This window comes from Oncorhynchus kisutch, linkage group LG6, assembly GCF_002021735.2.
Source record: "Oncorhynchus kisutch isolate 150728-3 linkage group LG6, Okis_V2, whole genome shotgun sequence".
Lineage (NCBI taxonomy): Eukaryota > Metazoa > Chordata > Actinopteri > Salmoniformes > Salmonidae > Oncorhynchus > Oncorhynchus kisutch.
The window spans coordinates 60,138,767-60,157,556 of record NC_034179.2 but is presented as its reverse complement, the minus strand read 5'-3'; the positions used below and the strand labels follow the sequence as shown (position 1 = coordinate 60,157,556).

The 18,790-nt window shown below is 42.9% G+C and overlaps 1 protein-coding gene across 4 annotated transcripts in view; it reads right to left on the bottom strand.

Annotated features, from left to right (window-relative positions):
- Window positions 1-18,790, bottom strand: part of cramp1 (cramped chromatin regulator homolog 1) — a 58,019-nt gene that overhangs the window by 13,445 nt on the left and 25,784 nt on the right. For all 4 annotated transcript variants that reach the window (XM_020486090.2, XM_031827038.1, XM_031827039.1 and 1 more), the window contains 12 exons: window positions 18,368-18,521; window positions 18,080-18,163; window positions 17,682-17,730; window positions 15,898-15,983; window positions 15,533-15,656; window positions 12,772-12,853; window positions 11,345-12,505; window positions 10,697-10,871; window positions 7,596-7,759; window positions 3,929-4,003; window positions 3,729-3,810; window positions 3,321-3,431 (listed from right to left, as the gene is read on the bottom strand). In XM_020486090.2, the coding sequence (XP_020341679.2) occupies window positions 3,321-3,431; window positions 3,729-3,810; window positions 3,929-4,003; window positions 7,596-7,759; window positions 10,697-10,871; window positions 11,345-12,505; window positions 12,772-12,853; window positions 15,533-15,656; window positions 15,898-15,983; window positions 17,682-17,730; window positions 18,080-18,163; window positions 18,368-18,521 (2,347 nt within the window). The remainder of the gene's footprint in view (window positions 1-3,320; window positions 3,432-3,728; window positions 3,811-3,928; window positions 4,004-7,595; window positions 7,760-10,696; window positions 10,872-11,344; window positions 12,506-12,771; window positions 12,854-15,532; window positions 15,657-15,897; window positions 15,984-17,681; window positions 17,731-18,079; window positions 18,164-18,367; window positions 18,522-18,790) is intronic.

The window sequence follows — 18,790 nt, the reverse complement described above, 5'->3', positions numbered from 1 at the left end:
CCAAATTAGAGTAGATTTTGGCATTGGCAGGTAAAGAGGTCTATTTCACCAGCCATGTTGGTGGGTGGACAGGGCTCCACAGTGCGAGAATTTCTCTCACATATGTTAATGAAATAACCAAGTATCACATTTATTGCAATATACTCTACATGACCAAAGCATGTGAACACCTGCTCGTCAAACATATCATTCCTAATTCATGGGCATTAATATGGAGTTGGTACCCCCTTTGCGACTATAAAAACCTCCACTCTTCTGGGAAGGCTTTCCACTAGATATTGGAACATTGCTGAGGGGACTTTCTTCCACAAGAGCATTTGTGAGGTTGTAGCGGTATTGTTAGAGACGTGTAAAGATAATGATTTTGTTCGGGCACCAGGCGGGTATTAATCCTCCTGAAAGAGTAGGATCGAGAAAGTACCACTACCAGACCCATACACATCAGCAGAAGAGACTGCCTAGAGTGTAGTCTGTTTGCAGATATCTTTACTCTTCACTGGCTAAGACACACAATAGAAAACCCACGTCACAGCACAGGGGTAACCCCACCAATAATACCTCATAAAATAATAATAATCATCATAATAATAATAAGAGCAATTATTAGAGAGCAATTGAACGGCAACTTCATAGAAACAATTTACAAGAAAGAACCCAGTCATCAACATTTGAGGATTTGCAATAATCTATATTAATTCCCAGTGGATGAGTGCAGAGGCTATGAATGTGGGTGTGTTCATTTACAAAACAAAGGCCTTAAAATGTCAAATCTTCTCGGCCACATATCATTAGTACCACACCACTTCAATACAGTTCAAATAACAACACACAGACTTGCAAGCAACCTCCCCTTTAACTAAAATGTCAACCCAAATACTTCTGGCATGGCAATAATAGTCCGACAATGAACATCAACGGGAAGCGCATGGGAAATATCGAAAGTCTGCTGCAGTGTAAAGCAATGGAACAATAGAGGTAAGAGAATGAGAGAGAGCAGGAGAGATCTTAACTGTTGACTTCAGGCTTGCAGTTGAACCGTCTGATGGTTTGTATGTCAAAGCTTAGCAACAATGTTGCTACTAATCTATGCGATCCATAACCAGTGCGGTCCCAAAGGATAACAACCACGACCTAGAGCGGTCACACCGATGATTGAGTTAACTTCTTATGGCTGGGGGGCAGTAATTGAGTAGCTTGGATGAATAAGGTGCCCAGAGTAAACTGCCTGCTACTCAAGCCCAGAAGCTAATATATGCATATTATTAGTAGATTTGGATAGAAAACACTCTGAAGTATCTAAAACAGTTTGAATGATGTCTGTGAGTAAAACAGAACTCATATGGCAGGCAAAAACCCGGAGAAAAAAATTCAACCAGGAATTGGGAAATCTGAGGTTTGTAGTTTTTCAACTCTTTGCCTATCCAAGATAGTGTACATTTTGTCCGATTGCACTTCCTAAGGCTTCCACTAGATGTCAACAGTATTTAGAACCTTGTTTCAGACTTCTACTGTGAAGGAGGAGAGAATAAGAGCTGATTGAGTAAGGGGTCTGCCAGAAGGGCATCAGCTCAGTCAGGCGTGCTCCCATCAGAGGTAGCTGCGTTCCATTGCATTTCTAAAGATTATAATTATATATTAGAGGTCGACCGATTAATCGGAATGGCCGATTAATTAGGGCCGATTTCAAGTTTTCATAACAATCGGAAATCGGTATTTTTGGGCGCTGATTTGCCGTTTTTTTTTTACACCTTAATTTCATCTTTATTTAACTATGCAAGTGAGTTAAGAACAAATTATTATTTTCAATGACTGCCTAGGAATAGTGGGTTAACTGCCTGTTCAGGGGCAGAACGACAGATTTGTACCTTGTCAGCTCGGGGTTTATAATACATCAATAAAATCAATTTAGCCTCAAGTAAACACCTTGTCAGCTCGGTTACTAGTCCAACGCTCTAACCACTAGGCTACCCTGCCGCCCCAATCATAATCACTAGTTAACTACACATGGTTGATGATATTACTAGATATTATCTAGCGTATCCTGCGTTGCATATATTATGACTGAGCATACAAGTATCTAAGTATCTGACTGAGCAGTGGTAGGCAGAAGCAGGCGCGTAAACATTCATTCAAACAGCACTTTCGTGCGTTTTGTCAGCAGCTCTTCGTTGTGCATCAAGCATTGCGCTGTTTATGACTTCAAACCTATCAACTCCCGAGATGAGGCTGGTGTGACCGAAGTGAAATGGCTGGCTAGTTAGCGTGCGCCAATAGCGTTTCAAACTTCACTCGCTCTGAGCCTTGGGGTGGTTGTTTCCCTTGCTCTGCATGGGTAACGCTGCTTCGGTGTGGTGGCTGTTGTCATTGTGTTGCTGGTTCGAGCCAAGGGAGGAGCGGGACAGAGTCTATACTGTTACACTGGCAATACTAAAGTGCCTATAAGAACATCCAATAGTCAAAGGTTAATAAAATACAAATGGTATAGAGGGAAATAGTCCTATAATAACTACAACAGAAAACTTCTTACCTGGGAATATTGAAGACTCATGTTAAAAGAAACCACCAGCTTTCATATGTTCTCATGTTCTGAGCAAGGAACTGAAACGTTAGCTTTCTTACATTGCACATATTGCACTTTTACGTTATTCTCCAACACTTTGCTTACTTGAGGCTAAATTGATTTTATTGATGTATTATATTAAGTTCAAATAAGTGTTAATTCAGTATTGTTTTAATTGTCATTATTACAAATAAATAATATATATAATTTTAATTGGCCGATTAATCGGTATTGGCTTTTTTGGTCCTCCAATAATCGGTATCGGCGTTGAAAAATCATAATCGGTTCGACCTCTAGTGTGTGTGTGTGTGTGTGTGTGTGTATGTGTATGTGCATACATACATACATACATATTTAAATATATATATATTTAAATATATATATATATATAGTGTAAATGCTGCAGTAGCTGGTTAAGGTATTTCTGCCGTTTTGTTACTTAGCTGGTAAATGAATCGCACAAAGTTAAAGAACTACGAATCCTGTATAGCACAGCTGCGCACAGGCATCAAGGTAGGTCTAAAGTCTACTCAAGTGAGACTTTGTCCTCGTGTGTCTTGGCTATTTAATAGTAATACATTTGTTTTAGAAACATCAAAGCATGCTTATCGGTTTTATTTTATAATTTCTGTGTAATTTTGGAAAGAAATCTGAGTAGCTGGTAGATAAAAAATAAAAAAACTACCTGCCACAGTGGCTGATGGACCAAAAACAAAAACAAAAAAAAGGCCCTGAACAGGTCGAGAAAAGCGGTACGTACTGGAGAGCTGACTGGACATCCCAGGGCCAGAGGTAATAGGCGGAGTTCTGGGGAGGAGGGGACGGGTGGAGGGAGAGAGACGGGGCTGGATTGGCCGGAAGGAGCCTGTTCCTGGGGGGAACAGTAAGAAGAAAAAAGTCAGTCAAGTCCAAACTATGGAGGTGAGTGTGGTTGAGTACTTCTAGCCCTGTTCAGATAGTTGGATAAAACATTTTTGGGCCTGAACAAAATATTACTGCTCCCTAGTGCTTTTTATTCCTGCAGCATAATTACTAAAAAAAATATGTTTCTCCGATACTTCAAACATTCCTACTTCCTTCCTGTGATTAGGTAAGTAAAAGCATGTTTTATAATTAATTTTATAATTTGTAAAACTAGGTGTATGGGTTATGTTGACAGGTGGCATACCTGTGGCAGATGAGTTGGAGAGGATGGAGAAGGAGCAGACGTGTTGAGGAGTGTCTCCAGTGGTGCGGGGGAGCAGAGTTCTCTGAGGAACAAAAACAACAATTTCACATTAAAACATTCTGTTCAGATTTCAAGCTGTCCTAAGAATAACTGTCAATTCAATAGGTGCACCAAACAATGGACTAAGATGAAAGACTTACCTGGACCACGAGGGGCTTTCGGAGTGGCCGGCTTCGGTTTTTTCTTTGTTTCGGCAGGAAAATGTCTGACTGCATCTGTAAGAGGCAGTGATGCAAATTGGTGAGGCCCCAAAAAGGTTAAAAAAACAACAACTAAACTGCAAGAAAAATGGGCCTTTTTCAGAATGAGGTTGTCGCAACACCAACATTTACTAACGATAGGATACCAAACCAAGTATCACGATACCGAGTAGAATCGTGACTGTCGAAATTGGCTGATTTGCACATATCCAAAAGGCCTACCTGTGATTAGGCAGGAGGAATGTAGGAAGGAATATAAAATGTATAATGATCTGCAGTTTCATTGTGGCAGTAAGGGTTACACTCAGGTTTGGCCTAAATGAAACCATCTTTAGCTTACAACTTTACACACATAGCCTACACTCTCACAATCACACCACCCACCTCCCAACAGTTAGGCACCAAAAATAATTTAAGGAACACCAGAAGAAAAACAGATATGATTCAGATTTAGCTTAGAATTACATTGATTAGGCATATGCATCCTACCTTTGAAGCATCTCTTTGAGTAGGCTTCCTGTACCATCCAAACATGTGCATAGCCAAGGTACCATGTTGATATCTAACTAGCCAGGTAACATTACTAAACAAGGTCATTTGATATCAAACCAAACACTTGCAGCCCACAAGTAGTTAAAAAAGGGCCCGCAACATGGTTTATAAAATGATGTAACGTGCACCAATTCGCTGTAGAAAAGGGTTTGGGCTAGAAACTTGTGGCATTAATTGTTGAATACATAAGCGTGAGGGTCAGTGTACTCAGATTTTCCTCTACAGGCAAAATAAAGAATCAGGTCCATAAATATTTGGACATTGACCAAGTTATTATTTTAGCTGTCTACCACAGCATATGAGTTGAAATTCAATTCTGAATATGAGCTGAAAGTGCAGACTTTGACGGTATTTACATCCAAATCGGGTGAATGGTGTAGGGAATTACAGCACTTTTTATATGTGGTCATCCCCTTTTTAAGGGACCAAAAGTAATTGGACAATTGGCTGCTCAGCTGTTCCATGGCCAGGTGTGTGTTATTCCCTCAGTTAATTTACAAGAAGCAGATAACAGGTCTAGAGTTGATTTCAAGTGTGGCATTTGCATTTAGAATCTGTTGCTGTTAATATTGAGATATGTCCAAAGAGCATGCATTGAGAAGTCCAAAGAGCATGCACTGCCAGTGAAACAAGCCATCATTAGGCAACAAAAAAACAAAACAAAAAAATCATTAGGTGTGGCGAAAACTATTTGGTACATTCTTTAAAAGAAAACACTGGTGAGCTCAGGAACACCAAAAGGCCAGGAAGGCCACAGAAAACAACGGGGGTGGATGACAGAATAATTATTTCCCTGGTGAAGAAAAACCACTTCACAGGTGGCCAGATCAAGAACACCCTCTAGATGGTAGGCGTATCTGTGTCAAAGTCAACAACCAAGACTTCACTAGAGTAAATAGAGGGTTTACCACAAGATGTAAACCATTGCTATGCCTCAAAAACAAGAAGACCAGATCAGAGTTTGCCAAGATAAAAAAAAAAAAAAAAACTGATCTTTGAAACATGGTGGAGGCAGTGTTATGGCGTGTGCATGTATGGTTGCCAATGGAACTGGCTACCTTGTATTTATTGATGATGTGACTGCTGGCAAAAGCAGCAGGATGAATTCTGAAGTGTTTAGGGCTATATTATCTGCTCAGATTCAGCCAAATGCATCAAAACTCATTGGACGCACTTCACAGTGCAGATGGAAAATGACCTGAAGCATACTACGAAAGCAACCCAATACCATTTTAAGGCAAGGAAGTGGAATGTTCTGCAATGGCTAAGTCAATCACCTGACCTGAATCCAATTGAGCATGCATTTCACTTGAAGGTAAAACACCTCAAGAACAAGCAGGAACTGAAGACAGCTGCAGTAAAGGCCTGGCAAAGCATCACCAGGGTAGAACCCCAGCATCTGGTGATGTCTATGGGTTCCAGACCTCAGGCAGTCATTGACTGCAAAGGAGTTACAACCAAGTATTAATACACACAATTTAAATGCATGATCATGTTATTTGTCCAATTACTTCTGAGCCCCTATAATTGGTGGGCTACGTAAAAAAAAGGGTTGTAATTCCGATACTTTTTTCTTTTTTACAAAACCATTAAATTAAAGATGAAAGTCTACACTTAAAGCACATCTTGATTGTTTCCTTTCAAATCCATTTTGGGGGTGCACAGAGCCAAAATGATGGAAATTGTGTCACTGTCCAAATACTTATGGACCTGACTGTACGTATGAACTTCACTTATGCAGCGAGCTGCTCCAATGATTGAACAAATGTAACATAAATCCCATCACTGTTTGCTAGCCCCAGCTCGTCATCACAGTAAATAACATTTGAAAACTGATGGAGGTGTGCCGAAAGAACGGATAGAGAGAAGCAGCTGAGTAAGCTAATGGCTGGTTAGGGGATGCAGTTGGCTGCTCACAGCTGTCACACGTGATATTGGAATAACAGTGGGAGAATCTGTTGCATCCTCTCCTCAATACCAATTGGATGAGATAGCCAGATGTCTCTCCTAGGGCTGGGCGGTATACAGTATTTTACTATATTCCGGTATTGATGCACGGATCGGTTTGTGTTTTTAACCTTCTATAACGGTATTTGGATGTTTAGTGTGTTAAATGTGATATGCTGTGTGTAACATCCATTTCATAGTTTACACCGCTTCTTACGTCATCCCTCTCCACATGCCGCGTTCCACACAGACCTAGCCCTGCCCCGTAACTTAAGGAGCGCATTTATTGTTGCATGACCATGAGGCTCTGTCAGGTTGGATGGGGAGCATCGCTGCATAGGTATTTTTAGGTCTCTCCAGAGATGTTCGATCAGACCAGGCACTGGCTGGGCCACTGAAGGACATTCAGAAACATGTCCCGAAGCCACTCCTATGTTGTCTTGGCTGTGTGCTTAGGTTCATTGTCCTGTTGGAAAGTGAACTTTCGCCCCAGTCTTGGGGACATTCAATGCAGCAGACATTTTTTAGTACCCTTCCCCACAATACTGTCTCGGTGCTCTACAGACAACTCCTTCAACCTCATGACTAGGTTTTTTCTCTGACATACACTGTCAACTATGGGAGCTTATATAGACAGGTGTGTGCCTTTCCAAATCATGTCCAATCAATTGAATTTACCACAGGTTGACTCCAATCAAGTTGTCGACACATCAAGGACGATCAATGGAAACAGGACGCACCTGAGCTCAAAAAGCAAACGGTCTGAATAAGGCATTTCTGTTTATTTTTATTTTTAATACATTTGCAAGAATTTCCAAAAGCCTGTTTTTGCTTTGTCATTATGGGGTATTGTGTGTAGATTGATGATTTTAAAAAGTAAATGTATTCCATTTTAGAATAAGGCTGTAACATAATTTGGTAAAAGTCAAGGGGTCTGAATACTTTCCGAATGCACTGTATATCAAAAAATCTACAAAAGTGACGAGTTTGCATCCCTGAAGAGGGAAAATAATAAGATTGGAAGGAATGAAGAGATCTGGATAGAGTCCAGCTAGTTTATTTTTCTGAGACAGACAAAATATGGAGAGAGTATGCAAAACGTCCTTACGTTGATTGAGTCGAGCTGTTGTCGGAAGGCGAGCTCGGCCTCCTTGTTGGGAGAGAACATGCGGGAGTGTCGGGAGCTGTTGGGGGGCAGTGTGGTGGGAACGGCAAACACCCCACCATCTGAGTCCCCCCCAGACACCAGCAGAGACCGCGGGAGGTTACGACCTGAGGGGTTCAAAGCCAAGGTTACAGTTAATTAGTATTGGTGTACATGAGATGTCATACAAAGACACAGGTAAAAGACAAACAATACTTCAAGAATTGGTCCTCTGACCTAAAACTTTGGAGTTACTGGAGAAGATTCGATAAGTGTAGGTTGTGTGTGTTAGAGATCGACCGATTAATCGGAATGGCCGATTAATTATGGCCGATTTCGAGTTTTCGTAACAATCGGAAATCGGTACTTCAGGACACCGATTTGGCAAAAAAAAATGTACACCTTTATTTAACTAGGCAAAACAGTTAAGAACACATTCTTATTTTCAATGACGACCTAGGAACGGTCAGGTTAACTGCCTCGTTCAGGGGCAGAACGAGATTTTCACCTTGTCAGCTCGGGGGATCCATTACTAGATATTACCTAGCTTATCCTGCGTTGCATATATTCTGACTGAGCATACAAGTATTTGACTGAGCGGTGGTAGGTAGAAGCAGGCACGTAAACATTCATTCAAACAGCACTTTCGTGCGTTTTGTCAGCAGCTCTTTGTTGTGCATCAAGCATTGCGCTGTTTATGACTTCAAGCCTATCAACTCCCGAGATGAGGCTGGTGTAACCGAAGTGAAATGGCTAGTTAGTTAGCGCACGCTAATAGCTTTTCAAACGTCACTCGCTCTGAGCCTTGGAGTGGTTGTTCCCCTTGCTCTGCATGGGTAACCCTGCTTCGAGGGTGGCAGTTGTCATTGTGTTCCTGTTTCGAGCCCAGGGAGGAGCGAGGAGAGGGATGGAAGCTATACTGTTACACTGCCAATACTAAAGTGCCTATAAGAACATCCAATAGTCAAAGGTTAATGAAACACAAATGGTATAGAGGGAAATAAGCCTATAATAACTACAACCTAAAACTTCTTACCTGGGAATATTGAAGACTCATGTTAAAAGAAACCACCAGCTTTCATATGTTCTCATGTTCTGAGCAAGGAACTGAAACGTTCTTACATAGCACATATTGCACTTTTACGTTATTCTCCAACACTTTGTTTTTGCATTATTTAAACCAAATTGAACACATTTCATTATTTATTGGAGGCTAAATTGATTATTGATGTATTATATTAAGTTAAAAGTGTTCATTCTGTATTGTTCTAATTGTCATTATTACAAATAAATAATCAAATCTAAAAATAAAAAATATTATATATATACAGTGGGGTAAAAAAGTATTTAGTCAGCCACCAATTGTGCATGTTCTCCCACTTAAAAAGATGAGGCCTGTAATTTGGTTCATAGGTACACTTCAACTATGACAGACAAAATTAGAGAAAAAAAATCCAGACAATTACATTGTAGGAATTTTAATGAATTTATTTGCAAATTATGGTGGAAAATAAGTATTTAGTCAACAACAAAGGTTTGTCAATACTTTGTTATATACCCTTTGTTGGCAATGACAGAGGTCAAACGTTTTCTGTAAGTCTTCACAAGGTTTTCACACACTGTTGCTGGTATTTTGGTCCATTCCTCCATGCAGATCTCCTCTAGAGCAGGGATGTTTTGGGGCTGTTGCTGGGCAACACGGACTTTCAACTCCCTCCAAAGATTTTCTATGGGGTTGAGATCTGGAGACTGGCTAGGCCACTCCAGGACCTTGAAATGCTTCTTACAAAGCCACTCCTTTGTTGCCCGGGCGGTGTGTTTGGAATCATTGTCATGCTGAAAGACCCAGCCACGTTTCATCTTCAATGCCCTTGCTGATGGAAGGAGGTTTTCACTCAAAATCTCACCATACATTCTTTCCTTTACACGGATCAGTCGTCCTGGTCCCTTTGCAGAAAAACAGCCCCAAAGCATGATGTTTCCAGCCCCATGCTTCACAGTAGGTATGGTGTTCTTTGTCCTCCAAACACGACGAGTTGAGTTTTTACCAAAAAGTAATATTTTGGTTTCATCTAACCATATGACATTCTCCCAACCTTCTTCTGGATCATCCAAATGCTCTCTAGCAAACTTCAGACGGGCCTGGACATGTACTGGCTTAAGCAGGGGTACACGTCTGGCACTGCAGGATTTGAGTCCCTGGTGGCGTAGTGTGTTACTGATGGTAGGCTTTGTTACTTTGGTCCCAGCTCTCTGCAGGTCATTCACCAGGTCCCCCCGTGTGGTTCTGGGATTTTTGCTCACCGTTCTTGTGATCATTTTGACCCCACGGGGTGAGATCTTGCGTGGAGCCCCAGATCGAGGGAGATTATCAGTGGTCTTGTATGTCTTCCATGTCCTAATAATTGCTCCCACAGTTGATTTCTTCAAACCAAGCTGCTTACCTATTGCAGATTCAGTCTTCCCAGCCTTGTGCAGGTCTACAATTTTGTTTCTGGTGTCCTTTGACAGCTCTTTGGTCTTGGCCATAGCGGAGTTTGGAGTGTGACTGTTTGAAGTTGTGGACAGGTGTCTTTTATACTGATAACAAGTTCAAACAGGTGCCATTAACACAGGTAACGAGTGGAGGACAGAGGAGCCTCTTAAAGAAGAAGAAGTTACAGGTCTGTGAGAGCCAGAAATCTTGCTTGTTTGTAGGTGACCAAATACTTATTTTCCACCATAATTTGCAAATAAATTCATAAAAAATCCTACAATGTGATTTTCTGGATTTTTTTTCTCATTTTGTCTGTCATAGTTGAAGTGTACCTATGATGAAAATTACAGGCCTCTCATCTTTTTAAGTGGTAGAACTTGCACAATTGGTGGCTGACTAAATACTTTTTTGCCCCCCTGTATGCATGTATGTATGTATAAAAATAATAATAAAATCGGCCGATTAATCGGTTTCGGCTTTTTTGGTCCTCCAATAATCGGTATCGGCATTGAAAAATCATAATCGGTCAACCTCTAGTGTGTGTGTGTGTGTGTATGCATTTGCATGTGATAAGAGTTTGGTAAGCTACCGGAGGACCCAGTGTTTGGTAACATCAGCTTTGTCGCTCGGACCCCCAGGGGCTGTGGTCGTCCACAGTTGGGGCTCCGTACCCCCACAGCAGGGGCCTTGCCTGGGGGGGTGAGGGACTGTTCCTCCTGGGATGGCTTTACCGGAGACGTGGCTGTGGAGCACAGCTCTGGGGCCTGAAGGAGAGGAAAGGAGAGGGGAGAGGGCATTAGAAGAAAACAAAATGACTTAAGGCTATTAAATCCCATAATCTGTTTACAAAGTCTCCTACAAAGTGTCTGCATTCCGATTCTCTACCCTTCTCCAGAAGTGTGCACTCGATCCCTCTACCTCATGCATTTAAATGTTTCGTGTAAGCATGGCTAGAGGGCGTTTGCACCATAATCCTCACACCAAAGACTTAGATGTCGATTATGGCAGCCCCCCACACCTCTCTGATTCAGAGGGGTTGGTTTAAATGCGAAAGACACATTTCAGTTGAATGCATTCAGTTGTACAACTGACTAGGTATCCCCCTTTTCCTTTCCAGTCGATTACTTTTAAATCCATGAGGGAGAGTGCAGGAGTGCATACTTCGGACGAAGTGTAGAGCATTCAAATGTGGCCAGTGGCTATGAAGAATTTGCATCACTAGGCGGTGTTGACTCACAGGTTTGGGATTGACCTCTGATGACACCAGCCGGAGCAGACAGCGCAGGACGCGATGGGTGGAGGGCGGGGGCAGGGGGCGTGGTGACTGTAGCTGTGGGCATGTCTGCCCTGGTCCCTGTAGCCCCTCGTCCCCCATCTCCGGGACTGCAACAGCAGCCGGCTGCCACTCGTACTCCAGCTGCAGTTTCCCAGGTTTCCCCAGCATCAGGTACAGCTCTGCCAGAGTCACGTTGCTGTCTGACCCCCGCGAGCTCCAGCCCTCATCACAGATCCGCTGGGCCGACCGACCACAGGACACCAGGGTTGGTGTGCTGCTTCCTCCTCCACTACCACCAACCCCACCAGACTCTTCCTTTCCTGGGGCTGCTGCGCTCCCCTGCCCCTGCCCCTGGTCTGGAGGGACGTCCTCCACCTGTCGCAGTGCCGGTGGAGGTGTGGTGGGAACCAGGGGGTCCAACAGGGGGAGGGAGTTCCTCTCTGGAGAGGCACCGTCACTGCCATTAACCCCTGTGGTCCGCTCTTCAAGCCTGTACGGAACAGTTGCAGAGCAAGAACTACCCCCCTGGTCCTGAGAAATGGAGTCCCCATCTCCTCCCTTGGCCCCCAAGGACTCCCCTACCCCTGGTCCTTCCCCCAGCCCCTTCTCCTGTTCCACCTGCCCCGCGGCTACACCACCCTCCTGTTTCTGAGTTATAGACAACAGCAGCAAAGACGAAGGAGGAGGAAGTGGAGGTATAGGAGATGTTATCTGGTTCAGATTCTTGTGCTCTGGCCCTGCTCCCCCTCCCAACGTTCCTCCTTCAGGTGTGGATATGGGGGTCTCACCCCCAACACGCCGAGCATCCCCACCACCACGTCCAGGTTTGGCCACGCCCCCCCGGGGGAGGAGGAGCGGGGCCCCCTGGATGCCCAGAATCTGGGCGGTGGGGATCAACTCCTTGGGGCCGGGCCGGGGCTTGCCACTCTCCTGCCAGTGGACAGTGCAGGAGGCCTTGGAGTGAACCACACGGGCTACGCTGGGCAGGGGGGTCAAGGTGCTGGTCTCAGCTGGGTATAGGAACAGGTCCTCCTTGTCTTCTCTACAGGGGAGAGCAGGGCTGCCGCTACCACTGTGCTGCTGGGTTCCCCCTAACGCCTCGCGCTCCTGCAGGCTCTTCAGCTGAACACAGTACAGTCAAGGAGGGTCAGCAGAGATGTCAAACAAAAACAAGAATTGAGCATCAACTTGGCTAAATATTATCTGTTTATCTCTTGAAGTTCTATGGATCAGCTCATTTGAGACTTTTTATTTTTTACCAGCAGGTTGTGTCTGGTGCTAATTTCATGTGATTCTATACTCGACCAGATACAAAATATAATCAGTTAGGTTGTGGTCTAAGTGCTATAAGACGGACATGACATAACTGTTGTGATGTGGAAGGATACGATCCGCTGGTCATGGACGGCCCACTTCTGTTTCAGGAACTCAATCAGGCTGGACACCTTCCTATGTAGCTCCACCACCATCCTACATCATCACACAGAAGAACAAACAATGTTAGAAAATACTACATTTCTCAGCAAAGACAACTCCTGTAGACAACACACACCTCAAACACTGACAGGGGCATGTTCAGCACGACACAACCTAGAAAAACCCAATATGATAATGACAATATGATTCATGTAATGGTCGCTATGTTTAGGGATCCAAACAATCCGGGTTGGGTGTCCCAAAAGCATAAAGATTTTTCTGCCCATCTTGATTTTTTATTAAATCTATTATTTATTCAACGAAACCCATTGAGACCAGGCACTCATTCTCAAGGGTGCCCTGATCACAGTAATACAACAATCAAATGCAATGTGAAAGGAAAAAGCAATCAATACAAATGTAAAATAAAAATATAGCACAACACAAAATTTGGGGGAAAAATTAGATTTAGCGCCATCACGGTAACCGTATTACAGCCACACCAGCGGTCACAGGTCATGACTGTTTAGTCATGGTAATTAGGCTTCTCCAAGCGCTGATGCTGCATTAGTATCCTACCAAACTTGCTAACTGCCTGGTATTCAGCACAGTTGTCCCTCTAATCACTCTGACATCAATGCAAAATCAAAACAAAAAATTTTGTACATCACTTAATGTTGAGTCTATGCTCATATTTCTATAGGCTATGCAATTAAGTGAGAAAACAGTTTTGATAGCCTCTATTAAAAAGAGGATACCATCAACTTTCTATAGGCTAGGCCTACTATATTTATTTAATTGTTCTAATAGTAAGCACATTGCTTCTCTTTACAACAGTATAGCCTACCTCATGGCATGAAAATGAACCACAGGAAAAGCATCCTTCATTCACTATTTAAGTGCATAGATGACATGTATTTTTCCCCCTGCCCCTGTTCCAAGACAGATGCATGATAATAGCAGATTCTAAATCAAAACAAATTTCACACATGTACTAAATTATATGTAAAGACAAGATTAAATTAAGAATAGTCCGATGGGTGTCAATATTATCACTTGTGAATGACACCCAGTGTGTGTGCAGTAAAGCAAGAAACAACACTCCTTAAAAAAAACGTTTTCAACTCATAGTCGCACAAATCATGTAGCCTAGCCCATTAGGCATATATTTTTTGATAAGGTTTGTGTCACAATTTAAGTTGACAAGTAACTTCAAATTAAGAATATTAATCTGCTTTACAACGGGTATTTAGCCTAACTGGCATACATACACACAGCACGTGAGTTTCAGGTTTGGGGAAGATCATTTTAAAAATAAAAATGCACCTTTATACATGTAATGCTTTTATTATAAAATCGCATTTGTGGTGATTTTTCAGAATGTCGTTTACCCGCTAATTGATTGCATTTTGGAACATTCACGCTTATAGCCTACTGCCATATGCACATTGCTGCACTATTAATGTGAAGAAATAGCCTAATAGTTTATCAACATTTTAAGCTAAATGTTCTGATCTGTTGTGTCAGCCTCATTGCTTTTTTGAAGCTAGTAGTTGTATTAATTTGGGATCTATCGCATCCCACAACTGTCCCAGATTGTTTGAAATATTTATTTAAATCGCATAGAATAGGTAAACTTTTGTACTATGGGGCATAGTATATTGACATAGGCTAGTGCTTTTGCTGTTCGTTGGGCCTACTCATCTTGTTGGCTGACGAAAAGTAAATGTGGACAGTTCTTCCAACATCTTCAACATGCGCCTCGGAATTCGATAAGGACACGCACAGTTGCGTCCCCAACGTGTCGGTCTTCACTTGTAGCCTGTGAGAACGACCCGATCAAGTGACTGGCATTGGCTAATTAGAATTTAGATATCCGAGAGGTGCGTTGGCACACGAAGCCGGGAGAAGGGAATTATTATTATTTTTCAGGCCAGGGGCACAACTGGCCAAAAAATGTATTTTTTTAGGGGGCATTACAGCCACAAAAAGGGGATGCCGGCGGGAAATTCGAGGCATTATCAAGTACTTGTCAAAATGTGAATGAGACGGATCAAGCGTATTTAGCCGGCGCAAAAAAACTAAGCAGAGTTCATGCCTTTCATTGCTATTTTTTCCCAAATTATTAGACGCGTCATGCAGCCTTAGAATGTATTAAAAATCTAAACATATAGCAAGACTTGTTTCTTTCTTAACAGTGCAACGCAATAGCTGCATGTACACACCCTCATATCGTTTGGAGAAAATATCCTTTTGATTTTATTTAGCTACGTTAAGCTGTACTCTTCATACTATAAAACAAAACAACGCCATGGATTTCATCAGTATGTTTCTTCAACGTTAAGTGTTGATCAATCCAAATGCCCAGACATTTATAGGCGGGAACCCGATCTATGGGCGAAACACTCAATGAATAAATATGTAGTCCATCTGAAAGAATTAGAGAACATGCATTTAGTCTAGCCCACATTATGTACAAGTTTTAAACCAACCAGTGCTTGTTGTAAGGCAACAAAGTCAGATTGCATCTCACCATCTACAGTTGGGGCAATAGCATGCATAACAGTATCGTCTGCATACAGATTAATACACGTTTCAACACAGTTTTATTTATATAAATATTTTAAGAGAACTGGTCCCAATACTGACCTTGCAGTACACCTTTCGTATACAGGAAGTTATCACGAAAGAAAAATTCAGAAATGATAGTCTTTATAGTTAGTTGACACTGACCTGAGGCGGGGATTATGGGCAAGACTCTGAACACGGGCCCAGGAGTGGTTGCTACGCGGCTGCAGCTCCACGGCAACCTTCAGAGGTAGACGCACAGGCTTCTGGTCTTCTTCATCACTCACTCCTAGAGAGAGTGAGTGAGAGGGAGGTGTAAAGGAAAGAGGGATAACATTTGTAAGATGATCAGCATCATTACAACCACCACTTACTCTCCCCTAATCATCCGCCCCCCTTCCCGAGTATTGCCATGGAAATCCATCCCCCCCTGCCCACATGCATGACTCAACGTCCCCATTCATACACTTCCGCCCTCTCCCTGCTGTGTGAGTGTCTGTCAATGTGTGTTTGTGCATGTGTTTACTCACCATCTGGGTCACATAGCCTCTTGAGCGCACGGCACATGGGAGCTTTGATGCGTAGGTTCCTGCCTTTAGAACGCACCGTGGTGGCCCTGGGAGAATAGAGCAGAAACATGAGATAAACACAAACTACAACAAAAATGACAATTACTAAATATCAACCTACATCAGAGGTCAATACCTAATCTACACTGAACAAAAACTCACCATGTAAAGTGTTGATAATCCATCCACCTGACAGGTGTGAAATATCAAGAAGCTGATTAAACAGCATGATCATTACACATGTGCACCTTGTGCTGGGGACAATAAAAGGCCTCTCTAAAATGTCCAGTTTAGTCACAACAAAATGTCACAGGTGTCTCAAGTTGAGGGAGTGCTGACTGCAGGAATGTCCACCAGAGCGGTTGCCAGAAATGTTCATGTTCATTTCTTTACCATAAGCTACCACAGTCATTAGCGAACTTAACAGTAAGGAAATCAGTTAATTTAAATAAATTAATTTCACAAGAGGCCTACAGACAGAAATACTCCTCAATTTCATCAGCTGTCCTGTTGGTAGGTCTCAGACGATCACGCAAGTGAAGAAGCAGGATGTGGAGGATCTGGGCTGTCCTGATTACATGTCGTCTGCAGTGGTGAGGCCGGTTGGACATACTGCCAAATTCAATAAAACGAAGTCAGAGGTAGCTTATGGTAGAGAAATTAACATTCAATTCTCTGCCAACAGCTCTGGTGGACATTCCTGCAAGCTCACTCAACTTCCGACATCTGTGGCATTGTGTTGTGTGACAAATCTGCACATCTTTAGTGGCCTTTTCTTGACCCCCGCACAAGGTGCACCTGTGTAATGATCATGTTTAATCAGCTACTTGATATGCCACACCTGTCAGGTGGATGGATTATCTTGGCAAAGGAGAAATGCTCACTAACAGGGAGGGAAACAACTTTACGCACAAAATTTGAGAGAAATACGTATTTTTTTGTATATGGAACATTTCTGGGAACTTTTATTTCAGCCCATGAAACCAACACATTACATTTTGTGTTTATATTTTTTTTCAGTATATCGCCACACCGGACAGTTTATTACCTACACCACCCTGTTCACGAAAATGGCTCGATGCTACAGACAGTGAGTCACGTGGCCGTGGTTTGCTATATAAAGCCGGCAGACAGACATCAAGTTACTGTTTGAACATTAGAATGGGCAAAGCGAGTGACATAAGCGACTGAGCGTGGTATGATCGTCTGTGCCAGGCACGCCGGATCCAGTATCTCAGAAACGGCAGCCCTCATGGGCTTTTCATGCAAGACTGTTTCCAGGGTTTCCCGAGAATAGTGGGACAAAAAACATTGACAGTGCCAGTCCCGATTCACGATTATTGTTGCGTCATGCTGATGGCACAGGAAGAATTGGGGGTAAGCAGCATGAGTCCATGGACCCATTCTTCCTGGTGTCAACAATACAGATTGGTGGCCTCAATGTACCGCCGTCCAATTTGCAGCAACTGCACGATGCCATCGCATCAAAATGGACCAACATCCATGTGGAACGTTTCCGACTTGTAAAACTAATGCCCTGAAGAATTCAAGCTGTTCTAAAGGCAAAGGGGGTACCGAAGAGGTACTAGATGGGTGTACATAAAAAACAGGTGTATATAATGGTTAATTTCAAATGTGTAAACTATTTATAAACAAATCAACCACTTTTAACCCTAAAGTCTTGGAGAAAAGTGGTATCTTTCTAAAAGCTGTGGTTACATTATCATTTTTGGTCTCAGTCTTACCCCTGTTGGATGAGCTCGTTAAGCTTGGCCACGTTCTTATCGTCCATCACTATGAACAACAACAGAGTTAGAAAAGCTAGTGCGTACCTCCTTGCTCTTGCTTTGTGAAGACAACACAAACATTAACATATCTAAAAATGTCCTCCAAAAGGAATTAGAAAAGCTAGCTATCTTTGGACACAAGATTAACACAGACATAGTAACATCACATCCTTCATGACCTTCGCCACACTTAACTGTCCCTCATGACCCCGGCCCTGTCCAGCGCAACAATTAAAATCAGCTCCATTGTGGCCAACCAGCCCCAGAAACAGAGCCAGACTGAGGCCAGTGTCAAAGACACCATCCAAGACAAGACGGATACACCCCCCCCCCCACACACACCCTGCTTGACTTACATCCTCCAACCTTCTTCCTGAGTTCAGCGTAGCAGATGAGACCATACAGCTCCTGAGAAGACTTCTTCAGCACACGGGAGTACACTGTGGGACAGGAGGAACTGGGCATGTATACAGGTCGCAGGCAAAGTTTCACACTGATTTTGAAGGTCAATGTTTTAGTCAACAAACCGAAACACGGGCATAAAAAAGAAAATAAGACTGTGTAAACAAGCAAGAGGTGAGTGGAGAGTTCTATTTGAAAAATAACAAGAGAAGAGATCGAAACAGAGAGACAAGCTAGCTTACCGTTGGCGAAGTCGATGTGCTTGGAGATCTTGTGCCAGGTGCGGTAGTAGAAGTGTCGGACTTGCTCTTTGTTCTTCACCATGCTGGCTGGCTTCCCCTTCTTCTTATGCTTCAAAGCTATGTTCGTCTGGATCGCCTCAAAGTCCTTCCCATGCTACATAGAGCGAGAAAGACCGACACTATTAGAGATATGGAAGTTGTGTTGGAGTAGGGGGCACTCTTCCCTCTGGTCTATGGGAGAACACAGGACATAGAGTGCAGTCTCGGTGGTCAATAAAAACCCCATGGCACTTTCTGTAAGAGCAGGGGTGTTAACCCTGGTGTCCTGGCTAAATTCCCAACCTGGCCCCTTTCAAATCATGGCCACCTAAATTTCCAATTGGCATACAACGACTCCTAACCTTTCCACCATTTTGTTCTGGC